Source organism: Equus caballus, chromosome 12 (assembly GCF_041296265.1).
Source record: "Equus caballus isolate H_3958 breed thoroughbred chromosome 12, TB-T2T, whole genome shotgun sequence".
Lineage (NCBI taxonomy): Eukaryota > Metazoa > Chordata > Mammalia > Perissodactyla > Equidae > Equus > Equus caballus.
In genome coordinates, this window is record NC_091695.1 from 28,381,544 (window position 1) to 28,399,060 (window position 17,517).

Genomic DNA, 17,517 nt, shown 5'->3' on the forward strand with positions numbered 1-17,517 from the left:
ACAACAAGCGTTGGAGAGGTTGTAGAGAAAAGGGAACCCTCATCCACTGCTGGTGGGAATGCAAACTGGTGCAGCCACTGCAGAAAACAGTACGGAGATTTCTCAAAAAATTAAAAATAGAAATTCCATACAACCCAGCTAACCCACTACTGGGTATTTATCAAAAAAAACTGAAATCCACAATTCAAAGAGACTTATGTACCCCATGTTCATGGCAGCATTATTCACAATAGCCAAGATGTGGAAGCAGCCCAAGTGCCCATCGACGGATGATTGGATAAAGAGTATGGGGTATATAAATACACAATGGAATACTACTCAGCCATAAAAAAAAAGATGTAATCGTCCCATTCGCAACCACATGGATGGACCTTCAGGGCATCCTGTGAAGCGAAATAAGCTAAATGGAGAAAGACAAACACTGGATGATTTCACTCCTATGTAGAAGATAATCAAACTTACGGACAAAGAGAACAATTTAGTGGTTACAAGGGGCAAGTGGTGTGGAAGGTGGCCACAAGGGGCGAAGCGGCACACTCACATGGTGTCTGACAAATATTAATGTACAACTGAAATTTCACAATGCTATAAACTATTATGACCACAATAAAAAAAATATTTTTTTTAATTTAAAGAAACTAGGAAATCACTTAGGCTGCTAATAGACTGGGAAGCAGAAATACGCTAAATCAATTAAACGTAATGTACTAGCCTTTTATTTCATTCTGGCTTTCTTCTCTTTTTCTTTCCAGTTCTTTTCGGTCATAATTCAGCCTTCGCAGGCACATAATTCCACACTGGAAGCTCTTTCTATTTACAAAAAAAAACAAAATTACAGATGGAAACAGTCAAAAGCCTCCTAGCCAACGAGCAGGAACTGTGTGCAACGACTGACCTGTGGAAGCTGTCCGCCATCTTCAGCTGCCCGCGCAGGTCCTTCTTGGTGAGATAGGCCAGCATGCGCGCATCCACCAGGCACTCCATGAAGTAGCTGCGGTATTGCGGGAGGCCCAGGCTGGGCAGCCACTCGTTCCCGATCCAATCATGGTTCATGTCCCCGTAGGCGAGCGTCTGCTTTCAACAAGCAAGTACGATCAGTTCAGGAAAAAGAACACCCAAGAGGTCACAAGGGCAGTTTAAATAATCTTTAAACTGGATTTTTAACCTATTACATATCCTTAAAGCTTAAATGAATGACAACACTGTTCTTTATCATTTCAAAATAATTTGATCTCCTATGTACTACCTTTTAAATTTGTCAGTAGAATTTTAACAGAAGGTATTATACCACTGAAAACCTATGACTCATTCGTGTTTATAAATTTAACCTATTTCCCCAACCACAATAAAAATGTAGCTGATAACACATGATCTTTCTGAAGTAATTTTTGTGTATAATACTATAACAACAAAGAATGATCACGACTCATGAACAAGTTTGAAGGATCAATCCAACTGTACACAAAAATATCTGTGGCTGGTTTTAATTTTAACACTTTGTTTTCCAAATTTCCTCAACAAAAAATCTGTTAATTTCAAAATCCGTGTAAAAAGTGAACTGAAGGGGCCGGCCCCGTGGCTGAGTGGTTACGTTGGCGCACTCCGCTTCAGAAGCCCAGGGTTTCACCGGTTTGCATCCTGGGCCTGGATATGACACTGCTCATCAAGCCATGTTGAGGTGGCGTCCCACATGCCCCAACTAGAAGGACCCACAACTAAAAACATACAATTACATACCAGGGGACTTTGGGGAGAAAAAGGAAAAATAAAATCTTAAAAAAAAAGTGAACCGAAAAATAGTTTTAAAAGAAGAGAGAAGCAAGACAACAACTGACAGAACTGAAAGGAGAAACAGAAAAATCCACAGTTACAGTCACAAGACCTCAACCCTCCTCTGACTCAGTCACTGATTGAACAAAGAAGCCAAAACAGGCAGACAGACCCCCTCAGTAAGGATCCAGAAGCCTTAAACAACACTATTGACCAGCTTGACCTAAGTGACGTTTCGTGGAACACCCCACCCAATAATAGCAGAATACGTTCATTTCAAGTGCGTATGGGATTCTCCAAGACAAATCTCAACAGATCTAAAGGGACTGAAATCATACAAACTATGTTCTCTGACCTCAACAGAATTAAATTAGAAATCAATAATAAAAAGATATCTAGAAAATTCTCAAGTATTTGGAAATTAGCATACGGCTAAATAACCCACATGCCAAAGAAGAAAACAAGAGAAATGGGAAAATATTTCTAACTGAACGAAAGTGAAACACAATCTATTCAAAAATTGTAGGACATGGCTAAAGCAGTGTCTTGAGGGAAATTTATAGTATTAAACACTTATGTCGTAAATGAAGGAAGGTCTCAAAACAACAATGTAAGATTCTACCTTAAAAAACTTGAAAAAGAAGAACAAATGAAATCCACAGCAAGCAGAAGGAAGAAAATAAAAGAGCAGAAATCAATGAAACAGAAACAAGAAAAATAAAACTATGAAACTAAAATCTGGTTCTTCATAAAGATCAGTAAAATTGACTAAGCCCTAGACAGAGTGACTAAGAAAAAAGAAAAGACGTACATTACCAATATCAAGAATGAAAGAGGGGACACACTATAGGACATAGACACTGAAAGGGAAAACTGTGAACAACTGTAAGCAACTTAGATAAAATGGGCAAAAGACATCATCTATGAGAGCAACTCATAAGAAAGAGATAAGTTGTATCTTATCAGGACTCAAATTTGCAGTTATAAACTTTCTCTCACATACACATAAAATCTTTACCTTAAATGTCTTCACTGGTGAATCTTACCAAATATTTATGGAAAAAATAACAATTCTACACTATTATTCCAAAAAAATGGAGAAGAAATGCCTAACTCATCCTATGAAGCCAGCACTATCCTGATACCAAAACCAGACAAACACATTACAAGAAAACTACAGACCAGTATCTCTCATAGACACAGATGCAAAATTCCTCGACAAAATATGAGCAAATTAAATCAATAATAAATTAAAAGAATAAGCTATCACGACAAGTGAGGTTCATCCTACGAACATAAGGTTGGGTCAACACTTGAAAAATCAATGACATTCATCCTATCAATGGATTCAAAAGAAATACCACTATATCATCTCAAAAGATGCAGAAAAGGCATTTGACAAAATTCATCATTCATTTATGGAAATCTCAGCAATCTAGCAATGGAAGAAAACGGCCTCAACCTGATAAGGGGCATCTACAGCAAACACAGGGCTGACATCACACTTAACGGTGAAAGACAATGTATTCTTCCTGAGATCAGGAACAAAGGGTCTGCTCTCACTAATTTTATTCAGCGCTGCGGTGGAACTCCAAGCCACGGTAACAAGGCAAGAAAAAGAAATCAAAAGCATAGGAATTGGAAAAAAAAAACCTGTCTTTATTTGCAGATGACCTGATTAGCAACATAGAAAATGCACCTACAAACTGGCTGTGAGAACTACAGTGAGCTTAGCAAAGCGGCAGGACACAAGGCCAGGACACAAACACGAGCTGTGCTTCTAAATACTAGAAGTGAACTGGAAACTGAAATTTACAAAATGCCATTCACAATGTCATCAAAGTCATGAAATCCTTAGGGATAAATCTAACAGAACACAGCCAAGCTTTGTACAATGAAAAATAAGCACACACATTATATGTATCTACAGACATATCCAAAAAAGGCACTCTCTGCCCCTCTGTCCGAGACCAGCTGCGCCCACAGGCCTTCTGCAGTCCCATCACGGAATCCCTGGACACAGTCCCTCTCAACTACCACCGTGCTCTGCCTTGAAAACACGGCCTCTGGTCTAATTTATCACTTACACCAACCAAGCTGGAAGAAATGACTCACACTCCAACAAGAATGCTCAAATTCGAACAGAAAAAAACATTTTCACTATTTTCTCTAAGCAACCATGAGTGGGAAAAACATCAAACATTTTCGGGAAATCATCACACTGTCATGTTTTTCACTCTTTCAAACCTTACTCTCATCTCATATGCCTGAGACTTACGCATGAGCATCTGGTCTCATTTCCTTGCCTGTGATTACGTATTCTTAAATGGGCACACAACGCAAAGATTTCTAAATAAGAGAATTCCATGGAAGCGGAACCCTCCTCCTTTTTGTTTCCTCATCATACACTCTAGTCACACTTCTTAAGTGGTCAGCGTCAGATAACGTAGGTCAGCGACTGAGGATCAGGCCCAGTCCAGGGAGCCCTCCATCTCCCGGGCCGCCATCAGAGCCTTCTGAAAAAGCCCTTGACATGGATCTCCATCATCGGACAACACCTGGGCCAGAAGAGGCAGCCACTGCCCAGGGCCTGCTAATCCACCACTGAAATGATCACAAACACACTTCTGTGATCTCTGTAAACTGTGAGGGCCGGCGGCAGGGACTGTGGCTGTCCCGCTCACTCCTGTGTCTGCAGCAAGCAGCACAGCCTCCCACAGACAGCCCACATGTGCCACTTGCTAAATGAAGGCACCCACGGCTCTCACCACACCTTGATGCTTTCTTCCCGAGGGCCCGAGGAAACCTTGAACGTCCTCTCGGCTTCAGAGCTGGCCACGAGGTAAGGGCACAGGAGAGGAACACTGTGTGACCGCGGCCCTCAGCAGACCAGGCGGCCTCACAGAGCCCAGGAAGCCTCTTCACTCCTCTCATCTAGGGGAGGCGACAGCGAGAGCAGCTCTTGCTTACTAGGAACACTGAGTGTTGGCTAACTCTGCTGCCGCGGGCACAGCTCACCCGTGTTTGTATTTCTACTGCAGAGAGCAAACATTCCGCTTATTTAATTTATACCTCGTGCCCCGGACACAGGGAATTTCCTACTCAAGTGCTGACAAAGTTCTGCTTCCTAGTGTGAAATACACCGACATTTAAGTAATTACAAAATGCACCCTTTTTAATTCACTGATGGTCATCAGTGGCCTTGTAAAGAGGTAGCTGACCAGGTTAAATCATTAATGAGGATATTTATCTGGCGTAGCAGCACAGAAGGCCCAAATCAGGAGCAGAGGGCTCACACCATCATATTATAGCTTCTCTCTTCTTTTGTTACAAAGAGAGAGAGAATTGGCTTTATGTTGGGAATACAAACAGAGGAAAACTGGCATTTCAACCAACAACTTGTACTCAGGAAAATTCTGATTTGAAACTATCCTGATTCTTTTCAGACATACAACGATCCCGTGAGGACCCTGAGCGCTCCGCCCTCAGCAAGAGCCTCTGGAGACGCCGCCTGCTTACACCGCGCGGCTGTGCGGGTCCCTAAAGTGCGGCATGTCACACAGCAACGCTGGTGGGGTCACAGGCAGGGACACCGCTGTGTTAGTCGAGCTGTCTCAGAGGAAGGCTGCAAGACACGTGTGGCAGCTTTTTGTGAGCTGAAGAGCTGGGGAGCTGAAAACGGAAAAGTACATTAAGCAAGAAGAGGCTTAATTTCTGAGAATTCCATTAGTAAGAAAGCCTTTTGATCAGCACTTAGTAAAACACCAACACGAAGACCCGGACGTGACGTCTCCACAGCAACTCCTGTGCTGGAAAGTTCTCAGAATTCAGTTTTCCCACCGGCAGACCTTGCGGTTAAGTTACCCAAGCGGGTACTTAAATCCGCAATGTCAGGAGCCGCCGAAGCCCCAGGACCGCGTCCAGGAGCCGGTCCGCTACACAGAGCCGTCTACGCTAACCAGAACTGACACCACGGCCCCACGGAAGAGAGGTTCAAAATTGTCCATGAGACGTGCTCTTTAACTCTACGCTCTGCTTCCGCCTAATGCTTTCAAATCGTTAACAATATTCTGAAAAAGTTAAGATGTTAAAAATGTCAAGAAAAGTAAATTACGAGTTTTCATACGCCAATTCTTTTTGTTGCTGTACATATAGTGAAGAATATAGTATAGAAAGTCTCCAACCTGAGCCCAGCTTCCCTCCTCATCCTCCTGATGTTACGTGGTTAGGAATGAAAAGAACACAGCTGTTAGTATCGGTGAGCTTAGTAAGGCAAGCAGATCAACTTCAGAAGGTGCAGCGAGACGGAGGGGAAAGTTCGAGAAATCAAGGTATCATGCAAAACGCATGCAAAACAACAATCCCAGCTTCTCAGGCAGGAGCCGAGGCCCCCCCGGCAAGCACACTCAGTGAGGGAGAAAATGGGCCAGACCCTCAAAATGGAGTGTTCGGCCGAGGCCTCTCCCTAAAGGAGGTGTGAATTCAACCTACTCTAAAGAGAGAGGGCCTACCAATGTAAAGTTCCTGGAAAAATCGAAAATAAGACAAAATACGGATCCTATTTTATACATTTGACTAATACCTAGCGGAAATACTTATCAGGAACAACTGAGTGTAAAATGACCTTTCTGTTTCCCACAAAAAGGCCGGGAATGGTGCCGCTTGTAAGTGGGGTGCCCTGGGAGGAGGACAGGCTCGGGGCGGGACTGACCGTTTGTGGCGAGGCCGCGAGTGTTTCCATCTCCTCATGCGTTAACCAGACATTTCCTGTGGTCTACGGTGACCCAGGGACCACCACATCCAGGGCGAGGGAAGCAGTGACAGAGAGGAAGGTGGCAGACACGTGAGCCACGGGCACACAGGAGGAGCAGGGGAGGCGAGGCCCGTCTCCCCCTCTTCTCATTTGAGATGCCCACGTAGAAAAGGAGAGAACATCGACCAGCTCGCCCTTCTTAAAGAGTGACCACACCTAATTAATGCTGTGTGGTCAGCCACACGAGAAGAGCCCATGATTCCTAGAGCTGGATCTGCCCTGCTCACCCCCTGAGGTATGTGAAATATAAAGAGAAGAAAATACATTTTGCGCCTCTCAAAGTGTGAGTCATTCTCCAGTGCCCATCAACCCGCCCCATGGGAAAGGGCCTCAGCCCAGAAAGCCCACGCAGCCGAGCTCCGGACTGGGGGAGACGGCTCGGGGCAGGCGCTCCCAGGATGGGGCCTCTCGGCCTGCACAACCTCGCCGGGGGGCTCAAGAGGCAGGGAGCAGGACTGAGTGTGTCCAAAAGAAGGCCCAATCGCAACTGTACCGGAACACCGGCCCCACGTCCCGTCCCCGTCACTGCAGCCGCGGACAGCCAGGCCCCGCAGCTCTCAACGCAGAGCTTCCCGGGGGACGGGCTCTTCACCACTGGCCGTTAACCTCAGCTCGCAGGACGCGAGCTTTCTCAAGACAGTTGATAAAAACTTGGGGAAAACCACCCCAGCGCCTTCACTTGCAGAAAGGCCACGCTCATGTGAAATGATGGGGGAACAGGGACCAGATCGGATACTGCGACAAAACTCCACTGGGAGAAGAGCTGTCTGTGCGACAGGTGAGAACACAGGCTGACTGTCGCTACCACAACTCTTTACTAAGAGACAAAATCAAACAAACAAACAAAAAAGGCTCTTAACACTTTTTGTGCAAAGGAACCGAGGCCTGAATCGGGCCCTGACCTGCTACTCAGAGAAGCATGCCTGTGAGGCTCTTGGTTTCTTAATCAGGGTTTTTCTCTCGAGAGTAAACCAAAAGCTAAAAGCAGAGAGTGGGCACTGGGCCAATGAAAAGAGTCTGCACTTTAGAAATGAGGCGTTGGCCTGCCCTTATCTCCCAGTAACCGCTAATGTTTTCATTAGATTAGTTTTTAACGTTTCAAATAGGAGGACCCTCTTTAAGGACCTTCGAGGTCTCCCCACGGGGAGCAAACCGGATGAGCACAGGTAATGCCTGGTGCGTGCGCACACGCAGGCTAATGGACTGCTCAGAACCCTGAGCTCCCAGGGCCCTCAGTGCCAAAAATGGAAGCACCGAGGGGCCCAACGTCACATTAGAGTAAAACACTGCTTATAGCGCAACTGGGGATCGAGGCTTTTTTCCCTTCACTTTTGATGAATTTATGTTTAAATTTGTGATCGCTACTGTTGTTTTCAGAAACTCCTACTTCTATGTTACAATGCAGCCACTGAAGCCAGGCTGTTAAAAAAAGCATTCAATAAAGTATTTTTAACCACTCAGTTTTCACCCGTTAGAAGCTGTGACGTTTCTGCAGGCTGAAATTTTAAACCGGAGCCCTGGGTGTGTTTACGAAGACTTGGAGAAGCAACGTCAGGAGGGGATAAACTGCTTTCAGGGAGACGCACCGTTCTTGACGTAGGAGGGGCTGACGGACTCGTGAGGGACGTGATCGCCTGAATGGCCAGCCTCAGCTTCAGCCTGTGCAGAGGGTTGCTGATGCCGATCTTGCGCTGGATCTCCGTGTCTGACAGGGTGGACATGATAGCCCCACTTTTCACGTTGGCTCGGCAGGCGGCCACATACCAGGCTGGCAACCCAACCCAGAGCTAGAGACAGGAAATGTTAAGGCCAGAAGGTTATGCACAGTGTGTGAAATGGATTAACACGTTCACATGAGTCACATACTTGATCCAGGATCGAAAGACGACTATACCTCCAGCCAGACGCCAACAGTTGGCCCATCCCATTGTGCAAAAGGTAAACCTTGTCTCCGGGCTTCCTCGAGCAACTCATGCCTACAAATAACCAGACAGTCACAGTGAAAGACTCGATCACACGCATACAGGAAGCAAGTTAGCAGAGTACTCGCTCTATACACTTTCACAAGCATAGTAGCACATATCTCATTATTTTCCTTTAATCTTCTAAACCATCCACTTAACGGTAGTTTGGTACATGTCAGGAAGAACTCCTGAACAATGAAATGCTGACGGACTTGACAAGGTTCTCTGTAGAATCATCTCCTCGCAGAATTAAAGAGTTATTACCCACTTTAAAAAAACCCAGCAGAGCCTTTGTATCCAAGGTAGGACATTCAAGCGAAAACATACTCGCTCTTCTCTTTCTAAACGATGAGGGAAAATATGGAGAAAGAGGAAACTAGACCGGGTCTGAACAGAGAAGCCTGCCTCTGTGGGAGCTTCACAAACGTTCAGCGTTCACACCACCAACACCGAGAACAATGTGGATTTTTAACACTAGGAATGGTCTACTGTAGCAAGCAAGTAGTGGACTGGATTTTGGCTGTTTCTCTTCCACGTTGCTAGTTAGCTAACTAGGTACTTGCTAAATTCAGACATTGGGTCATTCTGTGGTTTAACCCACAGGCTTCAAATCCAGAAAATTTCAACCCGGACAGTTTCTACCAGGACCCCAGACGGAGTGTGAGCCTAAGATGCCCTGCGCTGACAGCTACCGTGGGGCAGGAGGCAGGGAGGAGTCCCAGGGCCCTCGTGAGATCAGAAATATTCTGTAGGCCTGATTTTCAAATAGGCGAACTGGAACTTTACCACATTACCATCTTTGCAAATGATTCTGTCTACTGGGAACATGGCTATGTAAGAGAGAACAAAGAAGCTTCACGAATCTTATCTTACTGCTTTGTGCTGTTTACCTCCAAGCCTTTCTAAGACACCCTATCACTTTGACAGGGAGAGCCTCGGAGAGGAGACGGGGCTGCTCACCGCACGCACCCCGACACCCCAAGTCATTTTCCATAATCATTTCTACAGAACACGTCGTCGAATCTTTTACTTCTAAAGATACATAACAGCTCTTCAACATATTGAAATGCTATTAGACTTTTCTTAAGACTATGAAGTCTACGGACAATTAAAGCTCAAAACGTTTCACACAGGATCTCAAGTAAGTGTTCCTTAAGTCACCCTTAGGCTTCTGGGGAATAACAGATATTGTAACTATCCAGGATAATTCGACCAGAGGATGCAACAAATATCTTAATAGCTCAAGTAGAGTTAACAAGGGGCAAACTTCTCTAGTTCAAATAAGCAAAGCTACTCATAAATAAAAAAGCAGTCAAGTCCACTGGAACTGCCGTCCCCCTGACACAGGAGGCCAATGCTGGACGGAGGGGGGAGGAGGGCCTCGCTGGGCGGGACCGACCGCCAGTGTGCTGAATTAAGTGCCACTTTGTGTTTCCTGGGGACAAGTTCTCCTCAAGGACAGTGGCTCTATCTTATGTTAACATGTCTGTGAGCCATAGGAGCCATACGAGCAAGACAAACACCTCCTCGGCAGACAGAGCAGGGAAAGACCTGAACCCTGACAGCACGGTCAAGGCCCAAGTCCTGCCCGCCTGGCCCGGCGGAGGGGCGGGGATGGCACTGGTGCCGGGCCAACAGGGCTTTCCGATCCCCACACTCTGAAGTGAACTAAACAGGTACTGAGTCCGGGGCACTTGGCAGAGAGTTCGTTTTTCATATGAAACAGACGCTCATTGTACACAGGAACATAGGGTTAAAAATAGTCTGGTAATTCCATCATCTGGGGACTGGTGCACACCCTTCTGACTTCACCTGCAATGGTCGTTGGCTTTTATCAACAGCTTTCTCTAGTATGGATTACTTCTGGGCTTCACAGTGCAGGCCCAGCGCCCTGCTGAAAGGGCGATAAGGCAATGGAGGGAGAACGATGCATCTCTTAGATGCCGCCGAGAGACGCGAGAAGTGAGCGCGAGGGCAGAGGAGACTCCAGCTGGGCGGCCGGCCCAGGTCTCTGTCTGCTTCCAGCTCCCTCCCCTATCAGGCTAGTTGGTGACCTTGAAGACCCCACACGGAGCCAGATCCCTGCGTTATCACCCCAGGCAGGAACACCAGCACCCCCTTCTTCTCTGGGGGTGACTGTTCTGTCACGTGAAGAAGGCCCATGCCCGTGGGAGAGGAGAGGGCAGCGCCCCTGGAAGCTGTGCAGGGTAGGGTGAGCACAGGATGCGGAGACCAGACTGGAGACGCCGGGGCCAGCGCCACTCCTGCCCTCTCTGGAGCTCGGTTTCTCGAACAAATACGCTCCCTTCTTGCTCGGTCTAGGAACTGCCTTTCCCTGCTGGCCACTGAGAACGGCCTCAGGCAGACGGCCGCTCTCCTTCGTTTGTGACTACTCATCAGAGCACTTTCTAAGAATCAACAGAACCACCCGTGTGGTTCGACTTCACCGCAACCAGAGATCACCACGATAGCTGCTGAGTCCTCGTGACAGCTAACCGCCAGGGCACGAGGTCGTCTTCTACTGGCCCTTCGCTCCAAGGCCTGAAACCCGAGAGATCGAAGGCGGCGGGCCTCTCAAGTGCCGTGCGTTTCTCTGCATCCTAAGTCTACCCGAGGCACCCACCTCTGTTCTGCAGAGGCTGAGGCAGAAGCTGATATCCTGGGGCAATGAGGTGTATTCTGTGTGCCCAGATTCTATGGCCCCAAACCACTGCCCAGAAGCAAACACAAGACTCGTCTGCTTTCTGTTGTTACGTATTTCCCTCCTCTGCTTGGAGATACTGCAATCTCTGTCATCGCTTTGTCCACCCTTAGGATCTGCGATCTCCGTTTACAGAGAGCTACTCGAGAAACAAGGGCGGGGCTGCCGTCCCTGCGGGGTAAAGGGACGAGCGCTGGGCCCGCGATAGTCAGCCAGCAACTCGCGGCTGCTTGGCTGGGACTTGACCTCCTCCCTCGAAGATCATTCTAGACCCCAAGGGCGATTTTTTAAATACCTCTATACCAGGAAACTGATGTGCCATGCTTCCCAGCCTTAACATTAGAGTCAGAGGAGAAAGACATTCAGAAATATGCTAAATCCCCTGGGGAACAGGCACACGGATGAGACAAAGGTCATGTAACCCGTGAGTGACGGCGTGTGTTTTATAACTAGGACAGGACACGATGATGAAGTTATCTTTCATAACGAGAAGCGGTGTGGGCTTTGCTGACCAGACCCCACATAAGGTGTACCATCCAAGCGACACACGCACCTCGTTTCTCTGAGGCTGACACTTTCAGTACCATGGCACCTTGCACCAACACCTGCTGGGCTCACGTCACAAACGGCTCTACGGCCCACGCAAAGCACTACTCCCGCCATGGGGTGCAGCTCGCTGTCAGAGGCTGGGGGTGGGGGGCGGCCAGGGTGAGGGGACCCGGCACAGCTCTCAGCAAAGCAGCACGACTCTCCCGGAACCTCAGTTCAGAGCCTGAGGCTGGTGACCGCCAACGCCACAGGCTGTAACACACGCTCAGCACAGCACACCCTCCGCCTCAACTTACCCTGCGACCACACTAGAGTCAACCAGGGAGAAACGGGAAAGAGAGCATTAGAACACCAGGTTACTTAAGGCGACGGAGTTCAGACAGCACCAGGGACGCCCGGCAACGCTGTGGGAGCACCGCCAAGCGGACGAACACAGTGATGCTGATTTCACGCCAGCGGTACCCTCCACGGATTCATTAAGCATGTCCAGCACCGAACGCGCCCACCACTCTCTTTTATGTAACTTTGACAAAACCTGAAAGTGAGCTCTCCACCGAAGTCACCAGGTTCTTGAAAACTCTCTAAAAGTGGATGTGTTTGGCTGTGTGACTTTGGCAGCTAAAGGCACACTTTTGAGGTAATAAAAAGAAATATTTCTGAGGACCGTATTTTGATTCTTACCTCTATAATGCCATAAACGTAAAACTGTATTCCAATAATACTTTTTCCGGATAACTCAAACATTTTCCCACAATTATAATAAAGCATTTTTCCTAAAGTCAATTTTATTTCTGGTTAACTGACAGAACTAAAATTACCCACTGCAGTCAGACAAATAACCTCCATACTTTGAATTTTTCCCTAGTAACTTACTAGTACATCCTAGAACTTGCCGTGCACGACCACAGAGTTCAGAGAACGGCCTGCCCCTGGACAGTTACAGCTATGGTGACACAGAAGTGCAGAGCCAATGCCATCACGGGGAACCCGGAGCTCCAGAGAAACCTGCCTACCACCCACCACCACACACGCTCCCCACGCAGCGGCAAACGGAGTCACGTGCCGGGACAAACAATAAAGGCTGTCTCCACACAGCCAAGTGCTCAAGCATACCTCCTGCGAATTACAAAATAAATTTAGAAAACAAGGGTGACCCAAACTTGGGCCAATTTGAATAGTTTGTGACCCTACAGGAACCATGAACTTCCGGGGACGAGGACCGAGGCGCACTGCCACAAACCTTACGGATTTTATTCCAGCATGTGCAAGCGTGTGCACTAGAACACATCAGCAAAATCTAACGGACACATTTTTCCTGGCATGGCTCCAGGAGGCAAAAGGCCTGGCTGGGATACGTTTCACAAAGGCAAATGGCAATTACCCAAGTTACTTTAAAACATTTTTATACAGTTCAAAGACAGCAACGTTCAAAGCACGTTTTGCTGTTCAATGGTGTCTGCGGATTTCCATTCACGGGGACCTGAAAGACTGAGTATTCCTAGGGCATGGTGAGCAATAACAGAAACAACGGCACTTCGCCTGAAATAAGACCAGCAGTGGGCCAGTCAAGAAGATTAGTACGATTCTGAGAAGAGAACGAAAACGAGGCAGGGTTCACAAAAGGGAACCCAACCGGCAACTCTACAGCTAAAGGCACGTGGCCTCTAGGGGAGAGGGTCCCCGGGCCCCAGCGTGGTCCTCGGGGCGCACTGTAGGCCCGGGTGCCACACCAATGAGGCTGTCTCAGGGTACTTGAGTGGCCAGACGACCTTTCCTATCGTCAGACTGACCACAGAACCTACCAATCGTCAGCCTGTCACAAGGCCCAGCTTTGCCATCTGACCACTGGCTCTCGCCCGTCTTCCCCATTCTCAAGGTCAGCGCTTCCCTCTGGGACTGCTAACTGCCCCTTCTGTCGTAGAGGGTGGTTCAGTTTCAGTTTTCAGTCGCCAGTTCACTGGGATACTGTCTCTCCCTACCTCGTTCATCTACTTAATTCTGGTTGACATACGGTCAACCAACACACAACCTGCTCCCGATCAGAACGAAGCCAGAGAAACACGCACACACTATTCCTCCATGCCCCTACCCCGGGGCATCGCAGCGTCTCAGCACCTTTGCAGAAAATGATCACCCTGCTATCACCTATTTTCAGAGTCAAGACAAATCGGAATCAAAATTTAATAAACAGACCACAAAATCACGAGTCTATTGAAGATAAAAATACAAAATCTACCGGAGGAGGAAAAAAGGGGCAACACAGCGAATATTTCCTGACAGATCATAGCCCGCACGGCAAACTCTGGATGCTGGTGATCAAGTCGGAGCGGTGGCTGCAATTACACACTCAGTTCTCCCTATTTTAGGATGGCTGGCACTGGTGCCAGTGCTTTACGTGTGTTTATGTAGCGACAGATGCGTGTCTAACACTCACAAAGCCGTGTGAGGCGCGTACCGCTGCACTCCCATCTTAGAGGAGGAAACCGGGAGTGCAGCAAGGCTAAGCGGCCCCTCCCCCCAGAGCTGACGCACCGGAGCCGGACTCGGGGCCCCACGCCTGGCGGGGAGCCCTCCTCATCAGACAGCTCTCCGGGGGACGGGAGCCTCCCCTGAGTCCTCTCCCCCTTCCTGAGCAGAGGCTCTCAGCCCCCCAGGAAGCACAGTCTCTTAAAAGCTTTAGGTTAACCTTTCAGAAGGTAATATAGACACATAAATAGATACTACATTTATTAAATAAACGTTAGTTAAAAATCAGGCACAACTGAGAAGTGTTCAGTGAGATGGACGAATAACGAAAAGCTTACTTTTTTTGAAGTTTCCGGTTTTTCTCCGCCTGTCCTCCCAGTTTGCTGAGTCCCAAGGCATCCTGAGCTGAGTTTTCGGTCTCCGAAACGCCAGCTGTGAGGGCCCAGCGGTTGAAACAGCGAGAGAAATCAACACGGCCGCATTAGGCGAGTTCAGAAACAGGTGGAAGAGCACTTGCAGGCAAAGAACACCTCTAAAGGCTAAGTTTCTGACTAGGCAACCAAGGCACGAGAATGCTCGAGAGACAGTGAGCCCTTTCTGTCTGGGACACCAGGTTGTTCAGGGCCAAAGAACGTCCACCGTGGCTCTCTGGGTCGCATGTGTCCCAGAGAAAACATACGCCTCCTGAGCTTTCACTCCCTGAGAACGCCCAGCGTCTTCGACAGACCGCCCGTGGGAACAACCGGGGGCACACAGTAGGCACACACACGGCAGGCCCCCCGCCTCCATCCTAAGGGTTAAGAATGTTTGCTGGAAGCCACCCACCTTGTCCTAATGACTCCTTGCCGGCATGTCCAGGTCGGCCCTTTTCTTTCTTGCCAAACAGGCGGCCGATGGAGGACTTGATGCCCTTCTTCTTGGGGGCTTTGTGGAGCGAGTCCTGGCCACTATTACTACTGCTGGGGTTGCTCACGGGGCCGTCCTGTGAGCCTGTGGAGCTTTGGGGACAGAAAACGATCTTTAATGAGCGCCCTCGTCCCAACACAACGTTCCATTCACAGGCACTAGAACACTCCACGCTTTTAATACTTGCTCTTCCAACTACATGAGCATTCCAAGTCTCCTCCAGGCATGTCTCCTTCGCAAAATGCATCGCGTGTAGAAACGAAGGCTCCCAGCCATCCCACCACGGAGAACCATTTCTGAGGAGCTGAGGCTCTGAGCCGGAGCTCTCCTTCTGAGAAGGCTTCCAGTCCGAACCATGGAAGGCAGAGAGCACCATGAGCCCACCTGAGGGCCGCCCCTCGGCTGTGAAGATGCTCTCCCAACTGGAGGCCTGACCCCAGCGCCCCAGCAACCTCCCCAGTGCCACCGTCCCTGCCGCGAAACAAGAGCCACAGGGCCTGCTGCAGAGGCGGCGAGGATGGACACCTGCACCCGCCACCGAGGGCTGCCAGGGCGGGACAAAAGCACAGCCCGTGGTAGTTTGACATAGGAGCACACTAGTCACCCACTGGCTCTCATGGTCCCTGTGGGGAGGCGCTTGGAGCGCTGGGGACGAGGTGGGGCTCTCCACAGCTCAGAGGCAGAGAGTGCATCCGAGCGGCGGGACACGGACGGTCCTGCAGAGCAACGGTCAGAACACGCCACATGCTTAGCAAATGCTCCACAAGAAGAGAAAGTTCTCACAAGAGTCAATTTGCAGACTCTGAAGAAATGAAGGCTTTCTAAGATTGCTGCTATCACTGAACTCTCTTTCTAAACTCACGTCGCCCAAACAGACAGCATCTTCTGCTGGGCTCACCTGAGCTCCCAGGGCAGCCCGAGGGCATCATCTAAATCAACTCAACTCAATTAACCAGTATTTCTTTAAAGTCATCATTCTGACTTTTTTCCCCAAGAAGAGAGCAATGGATTTCTGAAAGCTGAGCATGAGAAGGTGGTCTGTTTGGAGCCGGGCTAGGGTGGGACGCTGCCCTCCTTACTTCCGTAAGTCCCTGAGGTCCTCGTGGCCGACCGTGTGCAGCGCCCCTTTGTGCAGCCTGTCCAGCCGAAGGGACCGCGGGGAGGGCGGGGGCGAGGTTTCACATTTTATTGTCGTCTTGTCGTCTCGTACCTCTTCTAGGGAGGCTGGCAACTGAGGGGTTGAGACCAGTGTAAAATTAGTGAACAACACACTGTGACCAAAAAAACCCCACAACACATAGGCTTTAAATTATAACCATAAACTTATGTGGAAATCCACGAGCTATGCTTTCTGCTGAGTACAACCAGCCTCGTTCTAGCCCAACGCCACGTTAAAGGACCGTCTTACTTATCAGGAGCAGGAGCACAGAGCAGAGCCCGACTCCTGGCCTACGAGCACCAGAACGAGCGCAGAGACCCGGGCAGGACACACGGGCACTCCTCCTCCTGAGCCTCCTCGCAGCCCGAGGGCCCGCCCGCCCTAGGATCCTAGGCCACCACGAGGACAGCCACTGAAGGGCACCGAGATCTGAACCACGCCCAAAACCTCGTCCTCACACAGCACGCACGGCACTCACTGTCCCTGATGAGGAGCTGAAGACGAACGTGTTTATCTCCTGATGCATTCAGAAGAAACACCAGAGAGGGCAGAAACCTCTTGGGTAAACTGTCCAGAACTTTTTGTTTTGGGAGAAAAAGAGAAATAGCTTGTACCATGATCCACTATCATTTTGAGTAGTGATGCACCTTCCTGGACTCTGTAACAAGTGGAAAAGCAAAAAGGAATCTAACTCCTCCATCCCAGACACGCCTGTCTGTCTCATACGTCTCAGCGTGCAGAACAGATGCTATAAACTGAGGTCTTTCTACGCGGTTTAAAAGCAATTTGTTTAAGCCGGCTCAAAGCAGTCCTGGCCTTCCACTGGAAGATCCTCTCCTTCAGACTGCCAGTTTTCCCGTGTCGGGGAACGTGAGGACAGGAAGGAGGCGGTGGGGAAAACGTTAACTCCGGCAGGTCTTACTGATCCATGTGGCTCCGTGGTGAAGGCAGGGCTGGAGTCCTCAAAACGTGCGTGGCAGGCGTTTGTACAAACAGCAAGACCTGAGCAGCCAACTTGGGCTTTTTTAATGCGACTGTGTAGAGTGTCGCTCCACTGCAGCCCCACAGCGGCTCAGTGACAACCAAGGGGCTTAGTGCAAAACGGAGTCGAACTCATTTAAGATAGAACCTTAAGCCGTAGCTGGATAGATTCCGCATGCTCTCCTGATTTCAAATTACAATCTGCAGA

The 17,517-nt window shown here is 48.8% G+C and overlaps 1 protein-coding gene across 35 annotated transcripts in view; it reads right to left on the bottom strand.

The window, feature by feature from the left end:
* Positions 1-17,517, bottom strand: part of LOC138916646 (liprin-alpha-1-like) — a 114,599-nt gene that overhangs the window by 17,278 nt on the left and 79,804 nt on the right. For 32 of the 35 annotated variants that reach the window (XR_011423948.1, XR_011423947.1, XM_070229662.1 and 29 more), the window contains 7 exons: positions 16,249-16,400; positions 15,089-15,261; positions 14,602-14,695; positions 8,478-8,559; positions 8,170-8,370; positions 896-1,071; positions 713-810 (listed from right to left, as the gene is read on the bottom strand). Coding sequence is in view for 33 of the 35 variants with exons in the window: in XM_070229662.1 (XP_070085763.1) it covers positions 713-810; positions 896-1,071; positions 8,170-8,370; positions 8,478-8,559; positions 14,602-14,695; positions 15,089-15,261; positions 16,249-16,400 (976 nt within the window). In the remaining 2 variants the exon portion in view is untranslated. Of the gene's footprint in view, positions 1-712; positions 811-895; positions 1,072-5,241; positions 5,443-6,207; positions 6,545-8,169; positions 8,371-8,477; positions 8,560-14,601; positions 14,696-15,088; positions 15,262-16,248; positions 16,401-17,517 lie in introns of those variants that run through there. The other 3 variants (XM_070229670.1, XM_070229671.1, XM_070229668.1) reach the window with 3 other exon arrangements.